General features: G+C 50.1%; 1 protein-coding gene across 1 annotated transcript in view; it reads right to left on the bottom strand.

Moving 5' to 3' along the window:
- The window catches only part of Efr3b (EFR3 homolog B), a 75750-nt gene that overhangs the window by 9807 nt on the left and 47876 nt on the right, over positions 1-18067 (bottom strand). Inside the window, 15 exon segments of the mRNA XM_051142849.1 lie at positions 1339-1470; positions 2777-2938; positions 3214-3289; positions 4153-4325; positions 7270-7321; positions 7585-7696; positions 8861-8948; positions 8950-8985; positions 8987-9024; positions 9151-9193; positions 9195-9287; positions 9974-10052; positions 10425-10559; positions 11788-11937; positions 12850-12971. Of these exon segments, the coding sequence (XP_050998806.1) occupies positions 1339-1470; positions 2777-2938; positions 3214-3289; positions 4153-4325; positions 7270-7321; positions 7585-7696; positions 8861-8948; positions 8950-8985; positions 8987-9024; positions 9151-9193; positions 9195-9287; positions 9974-10052; positions 10425-10559; positions 11788-11937; positions 12850-12971 (1491 nt within the window).

Below are 18067 nucleotides of genomic sequence, written 5' to 3'. Positions count from 1 at the left end.
TGGAACGGGAGTTATAGACAGTCCTGAGCTACCCCATGGGTGCTGGGAACTGAACCCAGGTCCTCTGTATGAGTGGCCAGTGCTCTTTACCACTGAGCCATCTCTCGAGCCCCATCCAGAAAGTCTCAAAAGATCGATATGCAGCAACTGAGGTTCACTGACTAGATTGGCTGCCAAAAAACAGGGCGAGGTTCAAATTTTAATTAGATATGGGGCAGCAGGGCAGCCAGGGAGGGAGAAGCCACTGCCTGTTCTCTCACTGCTGCCTCCAAACTCTCTTTTGCCTACTGATATATGTTAAATTCCTGCATGGGGAGCTGGAATTTGCCTTAAAATATTTCAGCAAAGGAAAAAAGACTGTAATCCTGATAGGCAAATTGAGGAAAATTTCACAAGTATTTAATTTGCATAATTGTGGTTCACAGTTTTCTTGCTTTTGTGGCCTGGAGAGCGCTATGGCAAAACCTTGGTTTTTGTTTGTTTGTTTGTTTGTTTGAGACAGGGTTCATTTCTGTTTAAATTAGTTAGTGTGTGTGTGGAGGTTTGGGGAGTTGGTTCTTGCCTTCCACCTTGTTGATCCAGGTCTCTCCTACTTTTCCCACTGCAGCGTATACTTCAGGCTAGCTGGCCACAAGCTTGTGTCTCATTCTTGTCCCTGACTCCCATTCTGTCATAGGAAAGCTGGGATTTAGGTGTGTACTGCTGTGTTTAGATCTGTTTGGATTTCTTTCTTTTCTTTCTTCCTTCTTTCCTTTCTTCCTTCCTTTCTTTTGTGTGGCACCTCATTTAGCCCAGGCTGGCCCTAAACTTACTATGCCAAGGTCTTCCTACCACTGAGACTCTTGAGTGCTGGGGATTATAGCTCTATGTCACCATACCCAGTTTTCCGTGGTGCTGGGAATTGAACCCAGGGACTTATGCATGCTAGGCAGGTACTCTACCGTCTGAGTCACATGCTCATTCCTCCCTCAAACTCTCTCTCTCTCTCTTTTTTTTTTAAAGATTTATTTATTATTATGTATATAGTGTTCTGTCCACAGGCTAGAAGAGGGTATCAAATTACATTATAGACGGTTGTGAGACACCATGTGGTTGCTGGGAATTGAACTCAGGACCTTTGGAAGAGCAGGCCGTGCTCTTAACCACTGAGCCATCTCTCCAGCCCCCCCCCTAAACTCTTATTAAATTGTTTCCATTCACATGGCTGGAGGAGTGTGAGGACAGTGGGTAGGGTGCAGGTGAGATCCCTTCACCCAGGAGGCTAAGGAGAGAGGATCTTTAGTTCTTCAGCACGTCCTCCATTATGTCTAACGTTCAAGGGCTCATGAGGACACGAACCTCGTGGATGTGCTGGCAGAAGGCAGGCACCGTTGTGAGCTGGCTGATGAGGTTCAGGTAGGCCGCACCCAGAGCGTAGAGTGCGCAGCGGTTATAAGCAGGCAAATTCTCTTCGTTGACCTGGGCCACGTCCTGTGGGAACATAGATAGGATCCAGAGTTTTTCCCTGACAAACTACCCTAAAGTCTCTGCCCTCCCACCTGACCTCTCCCCAATCTTCTTAGAGACGGCTCATCTTCCTATGCTAGGTCTTTGTCCCATACCCTTCGGGGATGCTGGAAAAGATGGTCTCCGGAACAATCCACAGCTGGAGGCTCCTAAATCTCTACTAAGGATAGCGACCATGGCCTCATCTCTTCACCCTGTGGTTCCAGCTGTAGTGACAGCCACCGTCCAAGCCCTCCTCCTTACCGATAACCTTGCCATTTAGCTGCCAAAGCCCAGCTGACTGGATTGGATCGGCATGCTAAGCCGGGTCCATATGCTAAAAGGTGTGGGAGTCACCGAGAGATAGGAACTCAAGGGAACCCCAAATTCTACCTCTTAGGGCACATAAAGGAAACTGTAGCATCTAGGTTGGCCTGCAGGGGTTGGCACGGTCACAAAGATGGCCTAAAACACCTGTCACTAAGTTCAAGAATGTGATGCCTACTTGGCTTCAGGCCTGAGAGACTGTAACCTCTGAGGTCAGAGGTCGGAGATTCACCTTGGCTTCCTTGGCAGTGCTCTTCCACCCGGGCAGACCTTGAAGGTCTCAGGTCCTACCGTACCGAGCACCACACTGGCTGCCTATGGATCACATAGCAGGCTTGTTAAAGACACAGGTCCCGCTTGGGACACTGTGGTTTTCCAGTTTGGGTTTCCTTTTGTTATTGTTGTTGTTTGTTTTTGTTTTTCGCCACAGGGTTTCTCTGTGTAGCCCTGGCTGTCCTGGACTCTCTTTGTAGACCAGGCTGGCCTCAAACTCACAGAGATCTGCCTGCCTCTGTCTCCCAAGTGCACCACTATGTCTGGCACCATATGTATTTTAAACAAGCACCAGAAGCAATTCTGAAAAAGTAAATCTGAGAATGAGAGGATTTTTAGATGAACACATTTTGTTTCAGAATCACTCAGGGCTTTTGAATGTTTTCGGGGTGGCACTCAGGTCCCATGAGAGCCTTGAAATGCTTGGGGCCCAGATTGATTCCAGGTGATCTTGTGTCCTCTCCATCTTAAAGATGAACATGAGCCATAAATCAATTAGTTTCCAGGTCTTCCCAGACAAGACCGTGGTTTGGGGTCTTGACAGAGGAAGCGTCTCTGGACCCCAAAACAACTATCAAGCAACTGCTACAGAGTATTCCTCTTTGAATCTGGCTAGACAGCCTGACCTCATCCCCCACCCCTACCCCCACCCCCATGATCCTGGTCTGGTCCTGCCCACATCCGGCCTCACCTGAACAGCCAGCACCAGTCGGATGAGGTCCACCACCACCTCCTCATTGGCCAGCTCGATGCTGATGAGCGCCAGGAGGCCGTAGAGTGCCTCATAGTGCTTCTGAGTGTTCGACTCCTCCTTACAGCTCAGGTAGATATGCCTGTATAGCTGCTGGGAGTGCTGGGACAAAGGCAGGGGCAGAAGACAGCTATGGTCAGTGGGCTGGGTCCAGAGTGGGTGACAAGGAGAACTGGAGAGGAAGGCCCGTCTGAAGGGGAGGTAGGAGCTGTGTGTGGTGCTCCATCTCTATCCTGAGCAACTGGCTGTCCTGACCAACCAAAAGAGGGAGGAGGCAGGCTCTGGGACCAGTGGTCAAGCAGTGACTCAGGCACTGGAAGACTGAGACCAATAAGGCTGGCCTCCTCTGGGACTCTGTGTCTTGTGGTGGCACTCACCTTCTTCATGAAGACAGTGTCCTGCCGGGAGCACTTGTCCACTTTCAACTTCAGGACCGAGATGTCACCAAGGGTGCTAGGAAGGGGTGGAGGAGCCTCTTAGCCCCGGTGTAAGGCCAACCTGAGTTCACAGGGTAGCGCTAAGTTTTATCCCCAGCGCTAAAAGGTTGGCTTTGGTTCTTAGCCCAATCTCCGTTTTTCTCCAAAGCTCTCTCAGTCCTGTTTCTTTCTCTTAACTTGTTGATTACCTTCTTCCCCTTACTCCTTCCAAGTCCTCAGTGCCAATGACCCTATACTCCCTGCTTACCTAGACTTGTGGTGGCACATGCCTTTAATCCCAGCACTCGGGAGGCAGAGGCAGGCGGATTAATGTGAGTTCGAGGCCAGCCTGGTCTACAAAGTGAGTCCAGGATAGCCAAGGGTACACAGAGAAACTCTGTCTCGAAAAATCCAAAGAAAGAAAGAAAGAAAGAAAGAAAGAAAGAAAGAAAGAAAGAAAGAGCCGGGCGTGGTGGTACACGCCTTTAATCCCACCACTTGGGAGGCAGAGGTAGGCAGATTCTGTGAGTTCGAGGCCAGCCTGGTCTACAAAGCGAGTCTAGGACAGCCAACGCTACACAGAGAAACCCTGTCTCAAAAAAACAAATAATAATAATAATAATAATAATAATAATAATAATAATAATAGAAGAAAGAAAGAAAGATCCCTTAGTACCAGTTCTTCCATTTTCTAACCCTAGCATGCTCTCCCCAGGCCCCATCCTAGGCACAGGGACCTCTGGTCCCTGCTCTTCTTGACTAACAACAGATGTACTCTAGCGGGTCTCATTGCCTCCAAATTGTACCTCCCACCTGGGTGTGAGGTTGCCGGCCAAGGCGATAGGGCTCACCTGTGTTTCCCTCATGACACATCTACCAGAAGAGAGACCTCACACTCACCTGATGGTAGAGAATTTGTGGCGGTTGCCATGACGATCAATGAAACTGATGAGAATCTCTAGGACGAAGAGGCGGATCTCTGCATCCTCCATGAGGGCAGTGGAGAGAAGGCGGTCAAGGAAGTTGCTGGGCAGGGCTGACATCATGTTGCTGCACTGGAAACCTGTGGATACCTGGGAGGAAGCCCGGGACAGGTGTGCTTAGGAACACTCCTCTCTCAGTACAGAGATAGGTTGGAGAAACAGCTAGAAGAATTCTATGTTGTGTCCATCTGTCCATCCTCTGTACACAGCCTCCAACTCAGCTTCTTCCTGCTTCTCTCACAGGCCCTGAATATCCACCCGGAAAGTCTGTTCAGTGCAGCGCAGTTGACACGTAGGTGTATGGGGAGAGTACGCAGGGGCAGTAAGGGTTAAAAGTGAGTAAAGAATGAAAAGGAAAAGGCAAGCACGAGGGAACCTCTGCGTGCCCGCTGGTCAGGGAGCAAGTGACAAATGCCCACAGTGCGTACAATGCCTTGTTAAGACTAGGAGTCCCAGTCTGGAGAGATGGCTCAGAGGTTAAGAGCACTGGCTGCTCTTCCAGAGGTTCTGAGTTCAATTCCCAGCAACCACATGGTGCTCCACAATCATCCATACTAGGATCTGGTGCCCTCTTCTGGCAGACAGGCATTATGTTGTATACATAATAAATAAATCTTAAAAAAAAAAAAAAAAAAAAGACTAGGAGTCACAGGAACTACAGGGCAGAGGAAGTTACAGCTGGGTGACAGAGTCAACTCACACACATGACAGTCGGCACAGCCCTGTGATAAGGGGGCCTTCTGACTCAAATCAGTCGGTATAAATAGATACATCGCACACGATGCCAAATGCTCAATGGTCACAAAGGGCATTTCCTGTTAAGTCCATTTTGCAGCATGGTACCTCTGATGATTCAAAGGCTTCCATCGAGCCAGCCTAGCCCAGCTCCAGAGCGCCAAGCGTACTCTGAAAGGGATATGAATGGTCCCCAGACTGTCACCATACAGCGCTGGGTACAAATTAACAAGGGTCAACCCAGCAACACTGCAGGAATCCAAAGACCAAGGAGAGAGTAGACAAGTAGATGTGGGGAATGTAAGAACCAAAGGGCTGCGTTGAAGGGCACTGAGTGGGGCTAGAAGCACCCTCAGGGGAGGGGCATTGGCTTCTCATGTGTGAGCAGCTGGCTTCAAGCCCCAAAGCAGCCAGAGAAGCCGAAGCTGTAGACAGATGAGGGGAGGAGAAGAGGGAGGGCAAGGCTTGCATGGAGTAAGGTGCTCTGCATGGAGTGGCCTGTGGGGAACAGAGATGTGATCTGGGTGTGACCATGAATAGAACAATGAGAGCAGTGGTTCCCAACCTTCCTGACGCTGTGACCCTTTAAAACAGCTCCTCATGTTGTGGTGACCACAACCACAAAATTATTTTCATTGCCACCTCATAACTGTAATTTTCCTACTATTATGACTCATAATGTAAATATGTATTTTCTGGTGGTATTAGGCGACCCCTGTGAAAAGGTCATTCAACCCCTACAGAGGGGTCAGGACCCACAGATTGAGAGCAACTGGTCTAGAGAGAGAAAGATCCTGGGAACTTTGCTCTAAAAAGTCCAAAATTTGCTGGGCACAGTGGCGCATGCCTGTCATCCCAGCACTCGGGAGGCAGAGGCAGGTGGATCACTGAGTTCGAGGCCAGCCTGGTCTACAAAGCGAGTCCAGGACAGCCAAGGCTACACAGAGAAACCCTGTCTTGAAAAAAAAAATCCAAAGTTTAGACATTCATGTTAGATATTAGGATCATCTCTGAAATAGGGAGCAAAACCGGAAGTGACATTCTTAGAGAATTCTCCTGGTGTTTATGACAACTGAAGGGGAACATAGAAACACCGAGACACGCCTCATTCTGAGATATCCAAAATTTTGGCCAGGGTAAGGAGCTTGTTCCAAAAACAAATTTCAAAGCTGGGCATGGCACTGGATGTATGGCCACAATCCCAGCACTTGGTAGGTAGAAGCAGGAGAGGGAAGATCATGAGTTTGATGCTGCCACAGACTATGAAAAAATCCAAGGCCAGGGCTGGAGAGATGGCTCAGCGGTTAAGAGCACTGATTGCTCTTCCAGAGGTCCTGAGTTCAATTCCCAGCAACCACATGGTGGCTCACAACCATCTAGAATGTGATCTGATGCCCTCCTCTGGCCTGCAGAGATACATGCAGACAGAGCACTGTGTACGTAATAAATAAAGAAATAAATCTTAAAAAAAAAAAAAAAAGAAAGAAAAGAAAAGAAAAGAAAAAGAAAAATCCAAGGCCAGCCAAGGCCACAGAACAGAGCCCCGTCACCTTAAATAAATCACATACACACAGGTATAGACTTCAGAACCTCTCACACTCGCTAGGGAACCAGGTTTTTCAACCAAATTGGGTGTGGGAATGGCGTTTTGGGAACAACAGAACTGGACTCTGGCAATGAAAGCTGAGGTGCAGTAGAGGCATATGGAAAACATGGAGGGCAGAGAAGGTGGTGGTCGGAAGGTGAAAGAGACATGAATGCCAGGGGGGAATTGGGGGAGATGGAGGGACAGGACCTGGCGAAGGGCACCAGGCGGGCAGAGGGCTGGAATTATCTCAAGACCCACAAGGTTTCAGTGACAAGGCTACCGGTCGGCACATAGAATCACCATTTTAAAGAGAGAGAGAGAGACAGAGAGAGAGAGAGAGAGAGAGAGAGAGAGAGAGAGAGAGAGAGAGAGAGAGAGAGAGAGAGAGAACACACAGGGTGGTGGTGGCACACGCCTTCAGTCCCAGCACTCGGAAGGCAGAGGGAGGTGGATCACTGTGGGTTCAAGGCCAGCCTGGTCTACAAAGTGACTCCAGTACAGCCAAGGCTACACAGAAAAAACCCTGTCTCAAAACAACAAACAAACAAAAAGGAAGCTTTAAGTGTCCACCATTCTCTGAAGAACTCAGTAGAGCTCGGGTTGGGTTCCAGGCCCTCGGTGACCCCTTTAATAGCTGGACACACATCACTGCCTTGTCCTGGCCCCTGAAAGGAGCTGTATTGCCCAGGGATGGGGCGTAGGGGGGCTCACCTGAAGGAGGGATTTCAGCAACATGATCTGGGTCAGCCGGTTCCTATTCTCCCTGCAGGCGGGAGACACACATTCAGCAGGATGACAGTAGGGTGCGGGGGTTTCTCACCAAGAGGCTTATCTTATGGGAGGGGGCGGAACCCATAATTGCCCTAAAGTGAGAAGGGGTGGGTGTAGGAGGGAGCCTGAGAAATTGCCATGGGACCTATGACTATGACCTATGCTGAGTTTTTTTTTTTTTTTTTTTTTGAGTCAGGAGAGAAGAGAGAGCAGAGCCACAGAATTTAGGGTGAGAGGCTAGGCTGGGAGACTAACCCTGTCCTTCCAGTCTCTACAGGATGATGCAGGGAAGGCAGCGGGACTTTGCTCATGATGAACAGGATCACCTCTGAGCGCTGGTAGGTGGGCAGCGTGCTGGCAAAGGAGCCTGCGAGGAAGAGGACAGAGCATTAGTGGTCCCCCAGGCTCAGCGCGGGTCAGTCGAATGGTCCCCCAGATGGTCCCCTAGTGATGCCCAGAAAGATCTGCCCAGGCAGGCTGCTGTGACATTGCCTCCTGGGAAAAGGAGTATGAAGGAGGACCGCAGGGGGCTTTTCCAGATGCCAGCCCTTCCCTTGTTACCAAGGCTGTGGTCAGTCTGGGCTCCTTTACTGGGGGACAGGGCCCCGGGCCAGGACATCTCTATGGTTTCCTTGGTCCTGCCCTGGCTCCAGGACGATGGGTCCACAGCACAGGGACAGGGACCTCTGATTATGAGGAGTCCCAGGTACTTGTGGCTTTGTATTTCTCCACATCCATGACACACATAGTCCTCATAGCCTCTTTTCCTCTTTCCTTCTGTAATTCCCACCCCGCCCTCCAGTGGCCCCACTGTGGAAGCACTAGGCGTTGCCAAATGGACAGGGACTGGGTCTGCCTTTGCGGGAAGGCCTGGCTGAGAGACCCAGACTGATTTGGTGACTTCACTCAAAGCCAGCCAGGCATATGTGTCATAGGCTGGCCTCCATTTCCCTCAGTGTCCCTAAGCAACACAAGCGCCGGACAATCATACAGCAGATGCTATTGTGGAGGCCTGGGTCTCTCACAAGGATCATCTCTTATCTAGTCCAGGGTCCAGGCCACCCTCCCAAGATCCCTTCCGGTCCTAAGTCCTTTTCCTAGGTCCTAGCCTAACTCCTCCCCCTAGGGCTCCTCTCTTCTCCAAGCTTGGCCAGGGTCCCTCCTTTCAGCACAGCCCTTATCTTATCCCATAGGCCCTGCCTGCCTCCGGCCAGTGCCCTAGGTCTCATGTAACCGCTCCCTAGCGCCTCGGTCCTCATCAGGCCCCTCCCCCTCCTAGTTCCCTCCCCCCAGCCTGACCCCTCCTCCTTAGCTCCGCCCTTCTCCAGGACTCACAGGGTACCTCTCCCTTACTAAGTTCCTCCCCTTTTCAAGCCTCAAGCAGATCTATCCTCCACGGCCCTGGCTCATAGGCTCTGCTCCTTTAGCCCCACCTCCAGATCTTTGCCAATTCCTCTCTGTAGCGGGAGCCAGCCCCAAGCCTCAACACCGCCTCCCCGCCCCCCCCCCCCCAGCCCCACTCCCTCCCCACCGATGGTTTTGATGACCGCTTCCTGGAACATGCGCTCCTCGTGCTCCTTGATGATCTTTGTGCCCAGGCTCACAGCGCCGTCGTAGCTTGCCGGGTAGCGCGTAGTCAATGCTGAGCCGCAGCTGGCCGCAGCAGGGTGTTAAACATCTCCAGCACCGTGGGCCCTGAGCGCCAAGGGGAGGGATCAGCAAGTCGGGACAGGAATCACACCTGCTCACCAGTAAACCCCGGCGCGCGCAGCCAGTCGGTTCTGCCCCCTACCCCTTGCCTTTTCCTCTGGACCCCCTTACCGACAGAGCCGGTGGCAGCGATGACCGCAGCTTCCGATAGTACCCTCCACGATGCCGGCGCGCACGGTCGCCGCGCTGCGGCTGTTGGCGTCTAGGTGGCTCAGGAGCTGCTGGATAACCAGGTGGGAGTGCTGCGGCTGTGGGGAGGAAGACGTGCTGGTCCCCAAACAACCATCCCAGAGGCAGCCCTCTGCTGGGCCTCAGAGGCTGAGGGTAAACCAAAATGACACCCCCACAGCCAGTGGACACTCCAGGTGGCACTCAGACCTTGCACTCTTTTTTTGCAGCAACCCTAACCCCCATCGCGGCCCACAAACACGTAGCCAAATCCCAGGGAATCTGCGTTTGCATATTTTTTCCTGATTCCTTTAACTTCAAAGGCGGCTAGGAATCCATTTCAAAACATTGTCTTTCATTTCTCCCGGTCCCCAGGTCTTACTGGCAAGGTCCGTGAGAGGCCACATGGTTCAGCTCAGTGCTGCTCAAAGTGTGGCTGGGGGCCCGATGCCAATTCAAGATCCGTCTGATAACGGGGGGTGGAGGGGGCGCGGGGACATGGGAGCCAGAAGGAGAGTAAGCCTGCAGTAGTAATTGGCCCGCTCGGGGACTGCAGGCTGCTTGTCTTACTGCCAGATTTAATTTTCTCTAGGAATTAGTTTCTGCTGTATTTCATAAAAATGTTGGCCTAGGATGTATTAAACATTAATCTGGTCTTCCTTCCCTGGGGGCCGCTGGGGGAGGTCAGAGGTGTCCAGCACCCGGAATGCCCTTGCACGAGGGGGGGGGGGGCGGGGCACAAGCTGGAACAGGGAAGCTACCGTACCTGAATTGAGTACATGATGATTTTAAAGCAACGGGTGGCAAACACCCTGGGCTCCCAAAGAGAATGGTTATCCAGGTGGCTGTGAGGAAGAAAACACGTGGGGAGGAGGGTGACTAGGAAAGTCAGAGTGATGACAGAGAGCAGAGATGAGCTGAGCTCAGAGGGACAGTGACACCCCCGAGAGCCCTTTGCAGTTCCCAATCAAGGAAGGGTTTACAGGATAGGCTCTGCAGTTTTGGCTACCCTCCTACTAATCATCTCAAACTGCAGGCGGCCACTGTGTGGTGGCCTTGCTGTGTGTTCCCAAAAGGAATTGACCTGGCCACAGCATGAGAGATATGCCATTGGCCGATAGAGGGGACCTGGGGCAGTTGGCAAGGACCTAGACCAGTCATTGGGGGAGGCGGACCGTTTCCTGGGTGGGGGTGGGCGTGGGGGGCACTCAACTCACATAAGAACCGGCTTGATAGCATTCTTGATATTGCCGAAGGCTGCCCGGCCCAGCAGCTCCCTCAGGCACCTCTCAGCCAGCTCCGCTGGGTTCTCCTTCTCCTTCTCTGGCGCTTGGAGGGGCGAGGGAGACCGGCTGTGGAGACAGAGCCATTTGGCTAAAGGATGGGGCACACAGTTGGGAGTCAGGATTGAACGCCCCTAGGTTTTCTGTTCAGGGCAAGCAGGAATTTGAGACAAGCTACACCAGTTCGTAGAGCAGTCACGGCCGCCAGCTATTACACAGTGTAAGGAAGCTGGGAGGGGAAGGCTGGGGGGGGACACGGTAGAGTTGTTTTTGCAGGGTGGGGCTGGACTGCCTCTGTGGGAGACCTGCAGACCTCAAGGTCCTAGACATACCTAAGGGTTCAGAGAGGAGTTAAATGAGAACTGAAAAGAGGAAGGAGAGGCAGGTAAGGATGAAAGAGATAGGTAAAGAAAGGCATCGTGATTGGCTAGGGCATGACTTCATGATATGCAAATCGCAGAGTGTACCTTTCTGAACGGAACTCCTAAGAGACCATAGCAGCAATCGGTGAGCTGTTATATCATAAATAGCCACCAGGGGGTAGACTTACTTTCCTCTGCTGCTATAACAGTCCAGACTCCACTGAGCTTCTAAGCACCAAAACAGCGTTGGGACAGCAATGGGAACCTTTCTCTCCGTCCCATTTACAGGGGAAACAAAGGGCCAGTGTGTCTGATGCTTTGGGGGTTCTAAAGTTAAAATCCAGTATCTGCAACACTTGAGTGCCATGGCAGATCAAGCAGTCATGATTTTCGTTTCGTTTTGTTTGTTTGTTTGTTTGAGACAGGGTTTCTCTGTGTAGCCTTAGCTGTACTAGACTCACTTTGTAGACCAGGCTGGTCTCGAATCCACAGAGATCCACCTGCCTCTGCCTCCCAAGTGCTGGGAATACAGGCGTGCGCCACCACGTCTGGCAAGCAGTCATGTTTTGAGGTCTGAAATAGCATTACGAAGTGAGACGGGAAGGTCTGAGGGAAAGTTTTTGGCATTTAGAACCACAAAGGGCACTTTCAGCCTCCTTAGCTGGCTGCTTCCGGAGGGGCACGAGGGTAATCCGTCTCTTGCCCCTTGTGTCCTGACTACCTTATACGTACACTGTACACTCTGGTAGCGCTGAGCTCTTGCTTCCGTTTCTGAGAGTTGCTCAGAGATTGGCAGATGCCTTTCTTGCACTCATCGCGGAACAAGCCGTAGAGGCAAGGTAGCTAGGTTTTACCTTCCTGCCCAAGTGAGGTGTGTTCCAGTTCCCTGGGTGTGAGGGTGGTCCCCGCGAGAGCCGAGCCCCACCCCCACTCACCTCTCTGCCTCTTCCACATGCTGCAGATTGAAAAGCAGGGACGGGACGATCTTGTCCATGTGCTGAGGGTCCCAGATGTTGGCCTGCAGTTCGTCATTCACCGTCTTCCTCACTACCCCTTGCAGGCCTTTGATGCCAGACATTCGGATTCTGTAAGGAGAAAGGCCGAGGCAGGTCCACACCCTGAGCATCCGCAGCCAGGAGAGGAGCACAGTTCAAGACACAGGGACTCTGACTGCCGGCAAAGGCTCCTCCACCTGCTCCTCCTCATGGGCTCTGACCTGGTTGGGATACATTAATAAACAGCCTTGTCCTCTTGTAGTGTATAAGCTTGTGAGTAGAGACGTACAAGAGACATGGAAGGGAAATGATGAAATTTGGTAAAAGGGGGGAAAAACCATGGTGTGTGTGTGTGTGTGTGTGTGTGTGTGCGCGCGCGCCTGGGGGTGGGGGCACAGAAGGAAAGGAGTGGGTGTGGGGACAGGTAGGCAGGCTTTACTGATGGGATCAAAGTGAGCAATGCCATGGCAGAGGGAAAGCAGCAAGCAATGAGATCCGTGGAGGAAGGTTTTCAGACATGGCACAGACTGTGCAAAAAGTCCTGGGGCCGGGGTGTCCTTGGCCACATGGCTGTAGGAGAGTGAGGTGAGCGGGAGGACCCAGAAGATGGAGTGAGGGAGAGCCACTGTAGGACTTGGGCTCTGTTGATGGGTATAGATACTGGGGAGTAGGTTGTTTCTGGGGTGTTCAAATGCACGTTTTAAACAGAGGAGTGAGTGTAGGGTTTGCGTGTGTTCACTCACCTGTGTATTTTTTCCTGGCCCCCAATTTCCACTCAGGGGACCATTATGTTATATTTTACTCTGTTTTCTGGCCCAAAAGATTTTTTTCCTTCAGAACCATCTTCTGGGAGCCCCATTCTGATCGGCAGCCACTCTCTGGCAGCAGTGGGCCAGAAGGAAAGTCAAGGGAGGCAGACTGGTCACCCAGGGCAGAAGGCCTTTGCAGCCCTTGACACCCAGCTGGGAGCTCCACAGGCCTCCCCCCCACCCCCATACTCACTTTGTCTTGATTTCCAAGTCATCGTGGCTTGAGTGGCACATTTCACTAAATCGGGACACGAAGAAGTCATAGCTTCGGTGATAGGATGGGGTGTCCTCTTCAATGTTGGCAAACTTCACAAACTGTCCGATAGAGGAAGAGAATTTAATTTGCAAGAGAGGCAGCTGCTCTGCACCTTGGTTCTGAGTGTCCCGAGCACCTGCTGGGAAAAAAAAAAAAAAAAAAAAAAAAAAAAAAAAGCCACAGACCCAGACATCTAGGACCAGCTCCTGCCTGGTCATAACAGCGGTAACAGCGCGCTTGGGAGATCTGAGTTCAAAAGGCTGCAACCTGTGACCTTTCCTGTTGAGGGGGGAAGAGGAGAAAAGGCAAAGCAAACGCTGCACAAACCCCTGTTAAGCACTTGCTGGGCCCAAGTATGGAGCATCTCCTTGACTGAATTCTGAAACAGGAGAGCAAATCCGAACATTTGACTTCAAAACCGGAATCACATTTTACCGTTGGGTGTTTATAGTTTGCCATTTGGGGGAGGAGGGTCTTCCTCCATGCCCCCCCCCCGATCTTTCTCTGTGAGGCAAGGTTTACTGTGGCAGATGTTGGTTGAGAACCTGACCCTCCTCCCGTTGCCTCCCGACTGCTAGGATGACAGGTGTTTGCCCTGTGCCCAGCCTTAGCTCTCATCTTTAGCAGCATTCTCTCCCGCTGGATTGTACTGCACTGTGCATTTCCAGTTCTGAAGCAGGAATTCGTTTCAGTCTAGTCCCCCAGAGAAGCGGGCATTACATAACAAAATAAACTGCTAAAAAAAAAAAAAAAAAGAAAATAATTTATTTTGTTTGATAATGTAAATGTTACTATCCCCAAACAACTCTAAAAGAAGATTAGATTAATGGATTGGAGATACAGCTCAATTGACAGAGTGCTCACTTAGCATGCATAAGCCCTGGCCTTCACCCCCAGAACGGGATAAACTGAGTGTGGCCGCACAGGCCTGTCATCTCAGCACTCAGGAGGTGGGGGCAGGAGGACCAGAACTTTATGGACATCCTTGGCTACATAGCAACTCTGAAGCTAGCTTGGCTATATAAGACCCCATCTCAAAGCCAGGCAATGGTGATACACATCTTTAATCTGAGCATTTGTGAGGCCGAGGCAGGTGGATCTCTGAGTTCGAGGCCAGCCTTGTCTACAGAGTGAGCTCCAGGATAGCCAGGGCTACACAGAGAAACCCTGTCTAGATACAAGAACAAAAACAAGCTTAGATTTACAATGAATTATATAACTTCCCAAATATTGGTTGGTTTTACACACACACACACACACACACACACACACACACACACACACACACACTATTCCTTCTCAAAGTATCTACATTCATCGTATTTGGTATTAATTGCCAGTCTGTGTCTATTTAACTACTTAGTAGTTGTTAACTTTACCTTAGATGCAAATTAGCAGCTTCCACGAGCCCCATTGTTTATTACATTAAATTTTTTTATTAATTTTTTTGTTTTTGGTTTTTGAGACAGGGTTTCTCTGTGTAGCCTTGGCTGTCCTAGACTCACTTTGTAGACCAGGCTGGCCTTGAACTCACAGCAATCCACCTGCCTCTGCCTCCCGAGTGCTGGGATTAAAGGCGTGCGCCACCACCGCCCGGCTAATTCCTTAAAATTTTTATACATCCATATATTTTTATCCTATTCAACCTGACTCCTTTCTCTAATTCTTCTCAGATCCACCCTCCTTGCCTCCCACCCCCTCCCAACTTCATGTCTTTTCTGCATGGTGCTGTTTATACACTCATGGGTGTGGGACCATTCACTGGACCATGGTCCAGCCTACCAAGCGCCACGCTATTAAAAAGAATCATTAACAAAAATCCCAACACTCCCTCTCCCAGAAACCACCAACTAACAACAGTTCAATAGCTCAGGTTGGGGCTCTTAGGCCTCTCCCTGCTCCATGCTGGTGTGTGGGACTGGCTTGGTCTTGGGTCAACAGTCATACCTGCTATCAGTTGGTGAGCCCCTTCGTCCTGTCATGCCCAGAATATACTGTTTTGTTCTGGTCCTCTTCCTCTCTCTCTCTCTCTCTCTCTCTCTCTCTCTCTCTCTCTCTCACAGTCCTTCTGGCCCTCGTCTGAGATGTTCCTGGGCCTCGGGGGAGGAGAAGGGTGGTACAGATGCTCCATTGTGCCTGAGCACACCACAGATTTTTATCCCCTACTTCAGTCAGTTGTGAGTTTCTGTTTTGACCACCACCCACTACAAGGAAGCTTCTCTGATGAGGCCTGAGAGCTGCATTAATCCATTGGTGGAGAGATAGGAACTCAAAGGGCAGTTTGATTCTGTGCCCATTTAGCAAACCAACAGTCGTAGGCTTGTCCCTGGGGACTATGAGCTCCCCAGCCATAGCTTTTGAGCAGATTTATGGCACCAGACATTGGTTTCTTCCCAAGGAGTGGACTCAAATCCAATCAGAAGACAGTGAGTTACTCCCATAGCTTTTGGACCATTGTTGCACTCATGGGCGTATCTTGCATCTCAGTCCCAGAGAATGAGCTGCTTACCACACCATCCCCACTGGGATGAACACAACCTCTGAAACCACACGCAAAACAACCCCCTCTCCCTTAAATGCTTCATGACATTTTGTCCCAGTGACACAGAAGTAACTAACCCAAACCCTAAGTATGCCGTTGCTTTCTGCTGACTCATAGTAGTTCAACAAACAGAGTGGGTAAGGAGATCTGTCTTTCCAAGCTACAACTAAAATACATCATATGTACATTTGAGAGAACTGTTAGTGTTAGCCATAAATAAAAGCAGCGTTGCTTGCATTATTGACGTGGCGATGCAGTGAGGTTTGTTAGGAACCCATGTCATCCCAAAATAACCAATTCCACCCAAGTTCAGGAGGTCCAGAAACAAAGGGTGAAGCAGGCCCCTGCTAGGTGGCCTTCCTAGGTCTCCAAGGTTGAGCACTGCCTTGGCTGAAGCATGGTTTGGGTCAAGTTCTATTTGGAGAAGGCTGCAGAGGCTGCTCAGGTTCCTAAGCACCCACAGGACGGATCCCCACAATCCAAGGCCACCACTACCTCTTCCTTGAGACAGGGTCTCATATGTCGCCCTACCTGGCCTAGAACTCTTTCAGGCTGGTCCACCTCTGCCTTCCAAGTGCTGGGATTAAGGAGTGGACCATCATGGATTTTTCTTTTTAAATGCTGGCTTGACCTAGAGTCTGGAAGAGCAGACAGTGTTCTGCCTAGTGTCTGGCCCATCTCATTCTTGCTTCTGTCACGGAGCACAGGAGCTGTGAACTTCTGAGTCTTCCCTCCCATTAAGTAGGCATAGGGAATAGCTCAGCAACCTGGGACTTCCCTTGGCTTGGGACACACACACACACACACACACACACACACACACACAAATTCTTTTAAAAATGTACTTAGCAACTGGGACCTGTATCTAGCTGTGTCTATACCTGCTTTAAACAATGAAAATAGGGGCTGGAGAGATGGCTCAGTGGTTAACAGCATTGCCTGCTCTTCCAAAGGACCCGGGTTCAATTCCCAGCACCCATATGCAGCTCACAACTGTCTGTAACTCTAAGATTTGACACCCTCACACCAATGCACATAAATTTAAAAAAAATTTTAAAAAATGAAAATAAATGACTCCTCTTAGTGTCCCCATGATAATGCCTCTTTTTTTTTTTTTTTTTTTTTTATGGAACTAGAGCCAGCGGTCCCATCTAGCCTAGACTGGTTTTGGGCCAGTGTGCAATAAAGCAAAACTGTGCCCTCAAGTAAACATTTGGTGAATCTCCTATTTACCATCTTACGCCTATACACAATTGAGCATGCATATCATTAAACTCTGATGCACTATGGGAAGGAACATGTACAAATGAGCAATGGCCTAACCAATCCAAGTCTGTCAGTCAAAGCAGAGAACGTCCACACTTCATTCAGGTCAACACAGAACTTTACAGTGAGACTTTCCCTTCTCATTTTCTCCTCCTCCTTTGCTTTTCACAGTGCTGGGGAACCAACTGGCCCTCCCCCCATGCACAAAAACAAGTGCTCTAAGCTGTCCTACATGCCCAGCTTTTTGTCTGTGTGGGTTTTTGTTTTGATTCGCAAAACAAAAACAACGCCCCCCCCCCCCCAAATCCTAAGGTCTTTATTTGCAATTCAAGATGGTTTGAAATGAATAATTCTCCTTCTTCTGCCTCCCAAGTGCTGGGAACACTAGCACGTACCACTGTCCCTGATACTGCCTTTACCCCTGGCATTAGTGTTTTGAGGACTGGTTTGAATTCCAACTCCTCCAATTATCAGTAAGATGACGTGGGACAAATTACTTAGGCTCCCTTGGCCTTAATTGTCCACCTACAAAATGGGGCTAACTCGTTCCTTATATGCAGCTGTGACTAGTATGAACACCCACCCTTCCTGTCACTTTTAAAAAGGTTTATTTTTATTGTGCATATGTGTGTGTTTGCTGTGTGGAAATATGTACATGAATGCAGGTACCTGCAGAGGCCAGGAGAGGGCATCAGACCTCCTGGAACCGAAGCTATAATGTAGGTCCTGGGAACTGAACCCAGAGCCTCTGGAAGAGCAGCCAGTGCTCCCAAGCACTGAGCCATCTCTCCAGCCCCAGTAATGGTCTCTATTTAAGTGCTAGTTACTTAATGTCACAAAAGTCACAAACGATATTAAAGCTGAAATTTTGTTTTCTTTTCCTTTTCTTCCTCTTTCTTCCTCCTCTTCTACTTTTGGATAAAGCAATGATGAAGTAGGTCCTCCATGGCAACAAACTGACAGTTCTGAACACACGACATTTTCAAAAGCCAGGAGCACAGCTAGGGCCACCCTCTCAAGATCAAAGTTCTGGCTCTTTCTCTATAACAAAGGGTGCCAAGCTTACTGGAGGATCACCAGCCCTCACAATAGCTCTCACAAATGTGTGGAAAGCTGAGGGCAACTAAGTGCTTGGTAAACAAAGAGAAAACCTACTCCAAACAGTGACTCTGCACAGCAGCTCTCCCCTGGCCAGAGAAAGCCTGACTGGATCCACTCCGGCAGCAACAAAGTGTCTCCAAGCAGTTGGCCTTTCCCTCTTCTACAGACCAGCTTTGGCCCTGAGTAACTTGCAAAGTCAAGAACAGGACACTAGAAGAAAATGCAGATGAGGCAGGACCTGATCTC

The sequence above is a fragment of the Acomys russatus genome, chromosome 1 (assembly GCF_903995435.1).
Source record: "Acomys russatus chromosome 1, mAcoRus1.1, whole genome shotgun sequence".
Lineage (NCBI taxonomy): Eukaryota > Metazoa > Chordata > Mammalia > Rodentia > Muridae > Acomys > Acomys russatus.
This window is presented reverse-complemented; position numbering and strand designations above follow the sequence as displayed.